This window comes from Xenopus laevis, chromosome 2S, assembly GCF_017654675.1.
Source record: "Xenopus laevis strain J_2021 chromosome 2S, Xenopus_laevis_v10.1, whole genome shotgun sequence".
NCBI classification, from domain to species: domain Eukaryota; kingdom Metazoa; phylum Chordata; class Amphibia; order Anura; family Pipidae; genus Xenopus; species Xenopus laevis.
The window spans coordinates 145,127,335-145,141,500 of record NC_054374.1 but is presented as its reverse complement, the minus strand read 5'-3'; the positions used below and the strand labels follow the sequence as shown (position 1 = coordinate 145,141,500).

Sequence of the window (14,166 nt, the reverse complement as noted above, 5' to 3'; positions counted from 1 at the left end):
CAATGATTATCTCTTAGTACAGGTATGGGATCCGTTATCCGGAAACCTGTTATCCAGAATGCTCTGAATACGGGAAAGCCGTCTCCCACAGACTCCATTTTATCCAAATAATCCAAATTTTAAAAAATTATTTCCTTTTTCTCTGTAATAATAAAACAGTACCTTGTTCTTGATCCCAACTAAGATTTCAATAATCCTTATTGGAAGCAAAACCAGCCTATTGTGTTTATGTGTAATGTTTAAAGGATTTTCTAGTTGACTTGAGGTAAGAAGAACCAAATTACAGAATTATCCGTTATCCAGAACACCCCAGGTCCCGAGCATTCTGGATAACAGGTCCCATACCTGTATGTGTATATATATGTAAGTGGCTTTGTCTGTACTTTTAACTGAGATGCATTATTTATCTTTGAATTCAGAGTAATGACAATGAAGAGCGACTACAGGTGGTTAAATTGCTGGCAAAAATGTTTGGTGCCAAAGATTCAGAACTGGCTTCTCAAAACAAACCTCTTTGGCAATGCTACCTAGGAAGGTAATTATCTTATTACTGCTGTGTACATATCTAGCTTTATGTGTACCCCTTGCCCATTATAACTTGGGTAACACATTGGCAGAGCTTTAATAATACAGTGGAACCTCAATTTTACATCCCCTGATTTAGTTTTCCCTCATTTTACATTGTTGGTTTGTGGTCCCACCTACGGTATATATTATGCATAATACATTTCCCTGTTTTTCCATTTTCCACCATTTTTTCTGGTCCCCTGAAAAACGTAAAATGGGGATTCTATTGTAATAATTTATTACACAAACACTCGGGGGGTACTGCTTTCTGAGCACCATGTCTGTAAATGTAATTTCAGTTAGAAGCAGCATTTCTTTATCCATTGCTTTTTCTCTGGTTCTGACTAGTAAACAATGTAACAAAAAGCAGTTCTTCTCCACCTCTGATAACCGACTGCCTGTTTCTTTTTACAATTAGCAGTGCAGAGAATGCAAACAGCCTGACCGAATACTTTGATATTTTGATTATGCATTTTGGGAAGTTACTTTGTGTCCAAATTTTCTTCACTATGCAAAAAAAGAATTTTGGGTGTAATTCTTTTTTATGTCTTATGCCACATAGTGTTTTTGTATTGCCTTCTCAGGGATGGGGATAAAATGCTAAACATGATCATTTTGACACTAGGTACTTTTCACTCAGCTTACTCTTTCCATAGTAATACCTACTTATCAGCAGACATTTCCACAATATGGACTTTCCAAAAGAATGGGAAGAGGCTTTTGGTTGCATTGGACATCATATCTGACCACTCAACATTCACCCAGATATGATGGCCAATAAATATAATCTGGCCCAGATTTGACCATAATAATAATACACATTAGCCTTGAATTGAAGCAGAGGTGGCAATTGGCATACAGCTATTTTTGAATATTCCTGGTGTACCAGAAACAGCTGCTGTTGGGGTACCGTGACTGCTACATATGACAGAAAGTTCCTGGCTGTCTGTTCTAAAAAGGTGGTGTTACTTATTTTCCCCTGTTGTTATGGACTAGGGATGCACCGAATCCAGGATTCGGTTCGTGATTCGGTCAGGATTCGGCCTTTTTCAGCAGGATTCGGATTCGGCTGAATCCTTGTGCCTGGTCGAACCGAATCCTAATTTGCATATGCAAATTAGGGGTGGAGAGGGAAATCGCGTGACTTTTGTCACAAAACAAGGAAGTAAAAAAAAAATTCCCCTTCCCACCCCTAATTTGCATTGTATTCTGCCGAATCCTTTGCGAAGGATTCGGGGGTTCGGCCAAATACAAAATAGTGGATTCAGTGCATCCCTATTATGGACCACAACATCCAATGCCTCTCCTATTTACTGATGGGGAAAGAAGGCCATATACATAGGCTCTTGCTCATTGACTGAATAAATGGGAGATGTTCCTCTTAGCAGCTAATAGAGTGCACAGTTCTTTCTGATTACTCTAAAAAGAAACGGTATGGCAGGTGTATAAAATGCATGTATCTAATATTATTGTGTGTAAGTATTATGGTCATATAACCATTTAACAAGGTGGTGATAATAAAATTGATAACAAAGTATCTTTATTGTGTGGAAATGATGTTACAAATTATATGCATAGTGCTAAACATACCCGTGACAGCCTACAGCAAATAATCTGTATAGTGAATGCATAAATATAAGTATTTAAATGTATATGAAATGTACTAGTTTCATTTATGGGTGGGTGTGTGTCGTCCAGGGAACAGAGAGGATCCATATTCCAGAGTATATGCCTCCTTCAGTGGCTATGCACCCACCTCCCAAGTATCTATATAAGGCAAGGGCATATGTTACAAGGCCCAGTCTTTCCCAAATTACAAGGATGTGTGAATGAGTAATAGGGATGCACTAAATCCACTATTTTGGATTCAGCCGAACCCCTGAATCCATCGCAAACTATTTGGCCCGAGAACCGAATCAGAAGAGGAAACTATTTTTTACTTCCTTGTTTTGTGACAAAAAGTCACGCGATTTCCCTTCCCACCTCTAATTTGCATATTCGGATTCGGTTCGGCCAGGCAGAAGGATTCGCCGAATCCTGACCGATTCCTGAACCGAATCCTGGATTCAGGGCATCCCTAATGAGTAAGACAGGTGTACATACATTATGTTGTGGTCAGTGCAAATTTGATACTATATCAATAATTTCTACAGAAGGTCCGACACATATGAATAAAAACGGTAAGACTGAATGAATAAACAAAGTATGCAGATTCCTGCAAATAAATTATTGCATGAACAACTATTTGTGGACATTTTGGAGTAAATTGAAACCTGAGAAATAGATTTTATTTAGAAGATATGCAACCTTTCAGATTACCTCTTTTGTTTGCCTGAATTATTTCCAAATCCAGGAACTCATGTTTCTATTTAATATTTTACTTGGTAGATTTAATGACATACATGTGCCCATTCGTTTAGAATGCGTGAAGTTTGCTAGCCACAGCTTGATGAACCATCCTGACCTGGCAAAAGATTTAACAGGTAACTCTATCCTTTACAAAATTATTTGTGTATTTTTTTTTTTTTTTAATCGGTACTTTACAACTGTTTTCATCAAGACTTGTAAAAGGAAAGTTCAATACAATAAACCATTAGCATGTTTTTAATGAGCGTGGGGAACCCTGACCTCAGGTTGGGCAAACCAATTGCCAGGGTAAAATTATGATTTAAATTTTTTAAATTAGAATAAGGTCATGCAAATCACATGGGTTATAAATTTTGTGTTTTACCTCCTGGACTGTAGGTATGGGCTTTTATTTAAACTCGGGGATACCAAAAAACTATGTTTTGTTCACTAGTAACTCGGAAGCTCAGAAGTACGAAAGATACTTCCTCAATAGCAGTGAGGAAGCAGCGAAGTTGTCTTCTAGCAGAAATGGGAATAAAGCAGTAATTCTGCATTCAACGCTGCACAATATGTTGGCACTCTAAAAATATATGTTAATAATAATCTTCGCTCCAGATGCAAAAGAATGTGTAGCATATCTTCATCAGATAATGTGGAAACTGAAATGACCAGTGCAGGTAAAGGCATCTTAAGGCTAGGGCCAGACGGGGTCGAAATCAGCCTGCTGAAATGCGTAGGCTGATTTTGACCCCTCATCAGGAGCAGTATCCTTTCCTTTTGCATCCAGAGCCCCTGTGTCGTCTCTGGCCCAAACACACTCACTGGATTTCAGCAAAGAAACTTTGCATTTTGTGCCAAAATCTTGTCTTTCATGTCGGAGCTGACACACGCCTTCCGGACTGCTCACACTTAGTGGCTGAAACCGGCCTGCAGATTTCAGCAGACTTATTTTCCGCCCCGTCTGGCCCTCGCCTCATTCGTGAAAGGTCTAAGCAGTGATTAGAGCTAGCTCTGCCTCCACTGGCTTTATCCATTGCATCTGCCTTATTAGCCTTTTGCTTTGCAGTCTTCTGCTCCTTCTTAGTTCATAAGGTTAGGGTGCGCTATCAGAGGGGAGAATCATCTGCATCACCATCTGGGTCTCAATCTGCTTCTCTACCTAAGGAGGCTACTAAGAGACTCAGTAGATATAGAATATAGTAGATATAGCATATAGATATGGACAGCCTCAAAGACTGGATAATCATGGAGAAATTCTAACAGTTGACTATTTAGTCCTCTGCCCTTTCTTTCTGTAAGGTAAAAAGCTTGTGCAAGTAGTCTGAACTGGAAAACAGAAAATTATTATTTTAGTTTTCATAGAAGTGCCGAATCAACCGTTGTTGCTTATCATAAGTTTTCAAATTGGAACTAGTGTTTGCACAATTGTGTGTTTTTGGGCCAAAACCTCGTCTTTGCGAAGGCAATGACAGAAGGTATGGGGATGAATTTGGGTGCTTCGACAATGGTTAAAAAAAATGCAGCAAGGAGAATTCACCCCACATGCGATCAGCTTAAAAGTTGAAAAGGGATATGCAATCAATATCAACAACATGGCCTCAAATAAATACAAAAAAAGTTTTTTGTTTTTTTTAGAGTATCTTAAAGTGAGATCACATGACCCTGAAGAAGCCATCAGGCATGACGTGATTGTGTCTATAGTTACTGCTGCTAAGAAAGATCTTCTGCTGGTCAATGACCAACTACTGAATTTTGTTCGGGAAAGAACTCTGGACAAAAGGGTAAGCTATATCTTTTATAAGGTGAATAAGCTCCACCTTTCCTGTATGCATTACATTCCAAATTTGACAGAGGACATGTTTTCCATTATTCAGAAGGCTCATACTCTCTGCCTGTGGGTTTTGAAACACAACTTACAGATCCAGGCTGCAGACCATTTTTACTCTTCGTAGAGTTCATCAGTGTTGCTCATGCTTGTGATTTGAATATGAAAGCCAAGCCTTGAACATCTGCCCTTTTAGGGCCATGACACCTTAGGCACTCTGGCCTACTGTTTGCTGTGCATTACATCCTGGCAAAATGGTACAAGCCAGGCCATGCATCAATGCACTTTGTGTGGCTTTTCAGGTGATCACCACTGATCTGTGACATCACACGCCAAAGAGAAAACAGAGCCATGGCTAATGATAGTCAATTTTCATAATTGTGCAATCAAAATGGCTAGTAGTCCTGTGGGAACTGGGAATTTTAATAACATATGAAAAGTGCAGTCTCTGGTTTATTGCCTACTGGTGCTCCAATTCTTGTATGGCTTTTTTTTGTCATCTATTAAATGCAAATACTGACAAATAAAAATGTGCAGTTTTCCCTTATTCCACCTCCCATATTACATTTTCACATCTTATGTAGCCTTGATCTCTCCTGTATTTTACCGTAATTTAAGGCTGAAAATGTGGTAGATTTTTGTTCTTTTTAATGTTAGACCTAAAATTGGAGTAAGAAATTTGGGTGCACGCTTGTGAAGTCTGCACTGAACATTTTTAAATCTGTCAGCAAACTCTCTTCACTTTATAACTTTCCTTGTGTATTGTTTTTGTGCATTTTTTTCTCTCTTTGAAGTGGAGAGTGAGAAAAGAAGCAATGATGGGGCTTGCTCAGATCTATAAAAAGTATTCCCTGCAAGTTGAAGCTGGAAAAGAATCCGCAAAACAGATTTCATGGATTAAGGATAAACTGCTGCACATATATTACCAGAACAGTATTGATGATCGGTAAGGTAGTTTTTATTTATTTATTTTTTCTTCGTATGTTGTCTATTTCACTGTATATAGATCATAATCAATTTAGGAAACCGACTAGTAGAGGAGATGTTAGACATATAAAATGATGTCTTATTTGCTGGGTTGCTTCTGGCTGGCTGTGACAGTATTTGTGCAGGCATGTTGTCTTTATTTCCACAGTTTGATCATTGGGGAGTTAATTATGTGTATTGTGTGAGGCTGCTTGTATGAAACGCCAATAAGCCAAGACGATCCATACAATAAACCATATCGACTTGTTCTTCATTCTCAGATGGGTCTTGAGCATAAGCAGGAATAACTGTAGCCATATATTTATGTATAGGTCCCATGCCAATATATGTAGTCTGTTATTTGAATAAAATTGTGTGTATGGGAGACAGCCTTCCCATAATTTGGAGCTTTCTGGATAACAGGTTTCCAGATAACCAATCCCATTCCTGTATTTTGTGTATATATAGATATAGATTATTGAGAAGAATAATCTTATAGATGAGATTATTGAGAAGACCCGCACTCCATTTTGTGAAAAAATTCAAATGCCTTTTATTGTGGACCCTGCACCCGAATTCAGCTGGAAATATCCCGATTTGAGTGCGGTTGCTACAAATATATATATAATTTTGTGTGTGTATATAAATAAATATATATAATTGTTAAAGACCAAGAGGCACATTTGTTAAGGGTAGTTTTAAACTCCCATAAATTCTAAATTCAACTAGTCGAAATTTATTAGTAAAATCGAACTTTTTAAACCAGATCTAATTTAAACGACGCGGAAACTTGAATCTAATTCGCTTTGAATTATAAAAACTCAATTCGAATTATAAAAACTTGATTCAAGTTTTTTCTCCGAAAAAAGGGGAATGTCAGGAAGGCTACAAACATCACCAAATTTGATCCCTGTACCTCTCCCGTTGACTTGTACAGTAATTCGGCAGTTTTTAGGTGGCAAATAGTCGAATTTGAGTTCTTGGGCCAGAGTATGATACATCTCAGAATTTGAGAAATAAATCTGCCCTTACTGTTTAGTTCTATTGAAAATTAGTAAATTGTTGTGTTTTCTGTCCTTTAGTTTGGTTTTATGCACAGAGCTTTATAAAGGTTTAAAGAAAAAACAAAATCAAAGAATTAGGCTAGAAATGCTAACATACAGACTATCCCATTAAGTTCAGTATACAGTATATAAAATACAGCAATTATTGCTATTTTTCAAGCCTTTTAGTTCTCCTTTAAACATAGACAAAGTCTTACTCGCAAGATATTATTGCTGCCTGTGTTACATTTGTCAACACATACTACTATTTTTTTTTGTTTTTTTTGTTTTAAATGAGCAACAGTGTTGTGGATGTCTATTAATTCCTTGGGGATCATATTTCTACCCTTCCAGGTTACTTGTAGAACGGATTTTTGCTCAGTACATGGTCCCTCACAATTTGGAAACTACAGAGAGAATGAAATGCTTGTACTACCTGTATGCAACATTGGATACTAATGCTGTGAAGTAAGTTTTCTACCATTCTAAATGTGTATTTTATTTGTAGATCTTGTTCCTAAAACTTGAAATAAAATAACTTAAATTAAATGGTTTCCAAAATAGCAAACCCTCTTTTTAGTCATCCACAACAGCTGTATATACTGAGATAGCAATTGTTGTTATGTATAAATTATGTTTAATATTATTTAGACAGTATTATTCTTAGACAATTGCATTTTGTGGTTTTTGTATAAGTTAGCTTTTTGTTCAGCAGTGCACTAGTTTGGAATTTTAGCTGCTATTTGGCTGCTAGGGTCCAATTTATCTTCGCAAACAAGGCAGTTGTTAGAATGAGAGACTGGAATATAAATATGAGAAGACCTGAATAGAAAAATGTGTAACAATCACAACACAATTGCAACCTCACAGTGTTATAGTTTTATGGATAGGATCAATCATTCCTAGGTAAAATAGCGATATTCTACTGAAGCAGCTTCTTTTCCATGGTTCGCAACTGTCGTTTACAAGTGTCGAAAACCAACCTTAAAAGTTGGGGCATTGAACCATAAGATAAACATGCTGGAGATTGTACACGAAACACAGAAAGAAATCGCCAGCGCTTGGTCTAACCCACGTTGTGGCGTTTCGTGTACAAATTGTAGCCAAATATTGCCTGTAGCTGCCGTTCAATCTGGTTGCTTGGGTCCAAATTACCCTAGCAACCATGCATTAATTTGAATAAGAGACTACAATATGAATAGGAGAGGCCTGAATAGAAATATGACTAATAAAAAGTAGCAATAACAATACATTTGAAGCTTTACAGAGCATTTGTTTTTTAGATGGGCTCGGTGACCCCTATTTAAAAGCTGGAAAGCATCAGAAGAAAAAGGCAGATAATTTAAAAAACTGTAAAAAAAAATTAACGAAAACCAACTGAAAAGTTGCTTAGAATTGGCCATTTTATAACATACTAAAAGTTAACTTAAAGCTAAACCACCCCTTTAAGGATATATTATTTTTAAAGGCAAACCGTGTGCTGGCAATTTTCTTTCCATGCTGGAGATTGTACAGTTCTCAATTTATTACACAGCCTTTTATGTAGGCAGAATCTATCAATGAATATTCAGCTTGTTTTGTTTTTTCCCCACCAGGGCTCTGAATGAAATGTGGAAATGTCAAAACATGTTGCGGCATCATGTTAAGGATTTGTTGGACTTGATCAAAAAGCCAAAGGTATTTTTAAATTCATTACATTTAATGTGCTCAATGGAGTTAAAAAATATGAGTGCACAAGTTTTTTTGTTTTTTTTTTAATTAAATATTTTTGTCCCTCGTGCCTTATTTCCTTTTGGTACAGGTATGGGATCTGTTATTCGTAAACCAGTTATCCAGAAGGTTCCAAATTAGGGAAAGAGAGAGAGATTTTTTTTCATCTAAATAATCCAAATTTTTAAAAAATTATTTCCTTTTTCTCTGTACATTGCACTTGCTCCCGACTAAGATATAATTAGTCCTTATTGAAAGTAGAACTAGCCCATTGGGTTTATTTCATGTTTACATGATTTTCTAGTAGACTTAAGGTATGAAGATCCAAATTATAGAAAGATCCATTATAATGAATCTTTATAAACTTTGGACTCTTTTAAATGAAGCTTAATGGATTGTACAGTGCATTGAAACATTTATAAAAATGAATTAAATAAAGGTATGGGACTTGTTATCCAGAATGCTCGGGACCTTCATACTCCTTCAAGCCTAATAGAAACTCTTGTAAATCACTACAGTCCTGCTCGGAGTTCTCTCCACTTTGGGGAAACCCCAAATTACAGCAACTCTGTACCGTCCCAGACCCACAGATATGGGCACAATATGATATAAAATACCTGGCAGACATGGTGGAAGGAAAGATAATGACGTTCCAGGTTCTGCTAAGACACGCGGTTGACACCCAATTTCAATATACATCAATAGACACCACTCCTAGAAATATTGAGCTAAGCCCTTAAACTATTATCATCTTTCCATGCCCAATTGACCCAGGCAGGGAGTGTCTTTCTTAACAAATTGTTAAATAGATGGCAAAGGGATATCCCTTGGATTACCCCAGAGGACTGGGAAGATATTTTGGAAACTGCCTTTGAAGGTGTCATTTGCAGTAAAGACAAAATGACACAACTGAATTACCTACACAAGGTATACCTTACCCCACACAGACTCCACAAAATGAATCCGAACATAAATGAATGCCCTAGATGCTCAGGTTCCCCAGCAGCGTTTATGCATATGGTTTGGGTCTGCCCAATCATCCAAAGTTTTTGGAAAGGTGTAACACAGCAGATTAGAACAAAAACTGATATCCCCTTGCTAATGGACCCCAAGGTATTATTACTAGATCAGGTGGTTGATATATTCCCGAAACGAGCACAGAGGACACTAATAACTATTCTGTGTATGTATGCCAAAAAAATGATTGCAGTAAAATGGAAATCAAGAAACGGGCTGATAGTAGAAGACTGGGAGCAGGCAAGTGAGAAATCACTACCACTTTATAAAATCACATACATAAGAAGGGGCTGCCCGGAGAAATTTAACAAGGTCTGGGCACCGTGGTCAGAGGATGACCCAGACCTAGTGCTACCCTGAGACCTGGTTTCCCGGGGTGATATAAAGCACCCCTCCAGGGTCACGATCAAATAAATTTAAAATGGGTTTGAAATCTAAATGATAAATAAATAAACCCAATAGACTGGTTTTGCTTCCAGTAATAATTATATCTTATTTGAACCAAGTACAAGGTACTGTTTTGTTACTACAGCGAAAAAGGAAATCATTTTAAAAAATTTGGATTATTTGGATAAAATGAAGTCTATGGGAGACAGGCTTTCTGGATAACGGGTTTCCGGATAACGAATCCCATGCCTGTAAAATGTAATATTAATATATTTATTTTTATATAGACATACATGATTCCACAGAATAAAAGAAACGATTGTCTATCTGACTCGGGAAAATTTCACCAGCAACATTTATATATTGATTGTTATTTTTTTTGCGGTTTAAATTGTTTATTAGCTTTTTTATATAACTGAATGAGCTCAAAAATAGGGGTATGTTTTCCTTTAGGACATCGAGAGATTAAGAGCCAACCTCTCTCATGTGGCGTTTGGAACATACATCTTTACAAAATTCTGTACAGTATTATTGGATTATTAATGGAACTTTTACTTGAGTTTATTTGTATTTCTGTTCCCTTTCAGACAGAAGCTGGCAGCAAAGCAATATTTTCAAAAGTGATGGTTATTACAAGTAAGTATCAGTCCGTAGAGGCTAAAGAAGCTGCCTGATGTTGCATGTTTTCCCCAGGTGTCACGGCCATTAATAAAATTTTTTTTTTTTTTTTAAGAAAACTTGCCAGACCCTGGCAAAGGTCAAGATTTTTTAAAGAAATTTACACAAGTATTAGAAGACGATGAGAAAATCCGAGGACAGTTGGAGAAACTTGTCAGTCCTACGTGTTCCTGCAAGCAGGCTGAAGTCTGTGTGGTGAGATTAAATAATTCTTTAACCTTTTGTGACTTGTTACTTTGAAGTGACCTGTGTACATAAATGCCTGATCCCTTGCGCCCTCACTCTAGCTTCTTCGTGAAGTTAGACAAAAGTCTCAGGCACAAAATGACGACCTGCTTCTGCTGTCATTATTAGAGAATGCTGAATATGTCAATGACAGATAACTGAAAAGAAATACCTCTATGATCCCAGCTAGTGCAGCATACCCAGTGTCAGTTATTATATAAAAACTAATTCTTAAAGGCTTAGTTTACCTTTAAAGGGGACCCGTCACCCAAAAAAAATATTAAAATCCTATTTTATCAGATTAGTCAAGGAAAATGAACTTTAATTACACTATATAAATTATTTTATTCTTTTTTTCCTTCAGTCTGGGATTTCAAAATTATAGCAAGCAGGCAGCAGCCATTTTGTGCACACTGTTATTAAGACAAGCCTTGTATCATCTCAGAATCATGTTTGTGCACCAGAATGGGGGACCCGGTGTCCTTCCCCATGCCCTGGCTACACAGTTATATGGTAAAGAGAACTGGGGGAATGTGTGGGGAGCAGTGACATCTAAGAAGTGCTGAATTGAAAGTGAAAGTAATTGTCTGCCCCGCCTCTATGCCACGGGCATAGAGGAGGGGCAGACAATATTTGATTGACAGCTGAGATTTTTAAATGAGCTTACAACAGCTATGAATGCTTAAATAAAAAATAGAAATTGGATTTCATGTTTAATTTGAAAAGGACTTTTATTATAAAGATTTTTGTGTCTGGGTGACAGGTCCACTTTAAATTAACAATTTGCAATTGATCTTCCTTTTTTTTTTTATCTGTTTAGTAGATTTGTGCTGCTGACTTCTGTCTGAGCAGGACTTCAATGGATATACAGTCCTCTGGGCATACTGTTTAAAATATTACTGTCATTCCTTATTTACCCCCTTTAAGCCCTAGATGCTCCAAATTACAGAAAGATCTTCTCCCATTATAATCAAATAATCATCCAATTTCTTAAAAATGATTTCCTTTTCTCTGTAATAATAAAAAAGTACCTTGTGCTCAATCCAAGCTAAGATATAATTAATCCTTATTGGAAGCAAAACCAGCCTATTGGGTTTATTTAATATTTTACTTGATTTTCTATTTGACTTATGGTAGGGAGATCAAAATTGCAGAAAGATATGTTATCCAGAAAACTCTAGCATTCTGGATAACCCAAATCTGTACTTTATAATGTAATAGATTGTCACAGCTCTTGGTCAGCTTTAGTGACAAAATTAAATATCCCCTCCTTTTTAAAGTGTAGCCTCCAGTATAAAATATTCATAGTCCCTGCATACCCACTGAAATAGTCTTTAATAAATAAGTATATACATTTTGGCAGCCATCTCATGATACTATTTACAGCTCAGCATGTTCTTAACTGCAGTGCCGTTTATTAAATCAACAAAAGTAAATATTTAGCAATTGTCATGTTTCATCAAATCAATGTAGAAATATGGATGACAGTGAGTGTAACAGCAACTGCGTGTCATTGATTTTTTTTTCTTCTCTCCCTAAGCGTGATATTACCAAAAAACTGGGCAACCCAAAGCAACCAACCAACCCGTTTTTAGAAATGATCAAATTTCTTTTAGAGAGGATAGCGCCTGTACACATTGACACAGAATCAATCAGGTATGAAAAAGAGGTTTAACACGTTTGTCTGAATATTTAATACATACATTAGAACCCTGGTTTTACTTTCCCAGGGGACCTTATAAAAACTGTGTACATTCCAGGAAACCGTCAAATCTGGGAACGTAAAATCGAGGTTCTACTTTACTTCCATCTCCAAACTACCATTGAAATGTTTCAAATCTATTTATTCTCATAAATGATGAGGTTTAACGCAAGTTAATTTTATATTTTGTTTTTTATGAAGCTCCCTGATAAAGCTGGTTAACAAGTCAATTGATGGGACAGCAGATGATGAAGATGAAGGTGTTCCCACGGATCAAGCGATTCGAGCTGGCCTTGAATTACTGAAGGTGAGTGTTCATGCCAGGTATTATCGCTTCTTAAAAACAACACGTGATAATTTGAGATAAGGATATGGGTTTACTTCAACAAAATTGTACCATATATCTCTGCAGTTTATTTATAATTTGCTGTAGGCTTAAATTTACTGTTAAAGCAAAAGAAAAACCTATTTTAGCAGAGGTTCCAATATAGTGCCAGTATTTTTTCCCTCCTTGGCCAGCATATTATATATATATATATATATATATATATATATATATATATATATATATATATATATATATATATATATATATATATATATATATATATTATATATATATTATATATTATATATATATAATATATATATTATATATATATTATATATATATATATATATATTTATATATATTATATATATATTATATATTATATATATATAATATATATATTATATATATATTATATATATATATATATATATTTATTTATTTGGAAATGACCTACAACTTGATTTTATTTACTGGCATATCTGAGTGTATAAGGGTTTCCTTATCCTTAAAATACAAAGGAACCACCACATGTGACATTAGCCTTACAAGAAGCCATGGTACGGTATATATATTTGACTTATTGTAGTGAAATCAAAATTGCAGAAAGATGTTATCCAGAAAACCCCAGGTCCCGAGCATTCTGGATAACCCATACCTGTACTTTATAATGTAATGGATTGTCACAGCTCTTGGTGACCTTTAATGACACAATTAAATATCCCCTCCTTTTTAAAGTGTATCTTCAAGTATAAAATATTCATAATCCCTGCATACAAAGGAACCACCACATGTGACATTAGCCTTACAAGAAGCCATGCTATAACTCGAGTTCAGATGATGTGGCTTCTTTTATCAGGACCTTGGAAGGGACGGTCTGAGTTGTTATAGCAGGCCACCTCCCTACGTCGGCAGGTTTACTCTATTGAAGTTCTGAAGTTAAATACAAGCAATACATTTTCAACCAGTTTATGCTGCAACTTATAACCACTTTTTCTGTTTTGCAGGTGCTTTCTTTCACCCATCCAATTTCATTTCATTCAGCAGAAACCTTTGAATCTCTCTTAGCTTGTTTAAAAATGGATGATGAAAAAGTTGCCGAGGCAGCACTGCAAATATTCAAAAACACAGGGAACAAAATTGAAGAGGATTTCCCTCATATCAGATCGTGAGTTAAATTTTTCACATGTGTTTGGGGTGCGCACCGTTCAAAAAATTAATTGATCTCTGTAGGGCATGTCTTTGTGCCTGCTTTGATGTGCCTCACTCTTGTACTTTAAAAAGTATAACTCCTTCATTGCTGTTCCTAAAAGTTTTGTGTAACATGTTTGAGTTCTGATCATTAGCTGAATAAAGCTGACCATAG

The 14,166-nt window shown here is 36.1% G+C and overlaps 1 protein-coding gene across 2 annotated transcripts in view; it reads left to right on the top strand.

Moving 5' to 3' along the window:
* The window catches only part of pds5b.S (PDS5 cohesin associated factor B S homeolog), a 68,721-nt gene that overhangs the window by 25,348 nt on the left and 29,207 nt on the right, over positions 1 to 14,166 (top strand). For both annotated transcript variants that reach the window (XM_041583215.1, NM_001095174.2), the window contains 11 exon segments: positions 420 to 535; positions 2,956 to 3,050; positions 4,552 to 4,697; positions 5,536 to 5,687; positions 7,105 to 7,218; positions 8,346 to 8,427; positions 10,452 to 10,500; positions 10,598 to 10,737; positions 12,308 to 12,423; positions 12,671 to 12,776; positions 13,808 to 13,968. In XM_041583215.1, the coding sequence (XP_041439149.1) occupies positions 420 to 535; positions 2,956 to 3,050; positions 4,552 to 4,697; positions 5,536 to 5,687; positions 7,105 to 7,218; positions 8,346 to 8,427; positions 10,452 to 10,500; positions 10,598 to 10,737; positions 12,308 to 12,423; positions 12,671 to 12,776; positions 13,808 to 13,968 (1,277 nt within the window).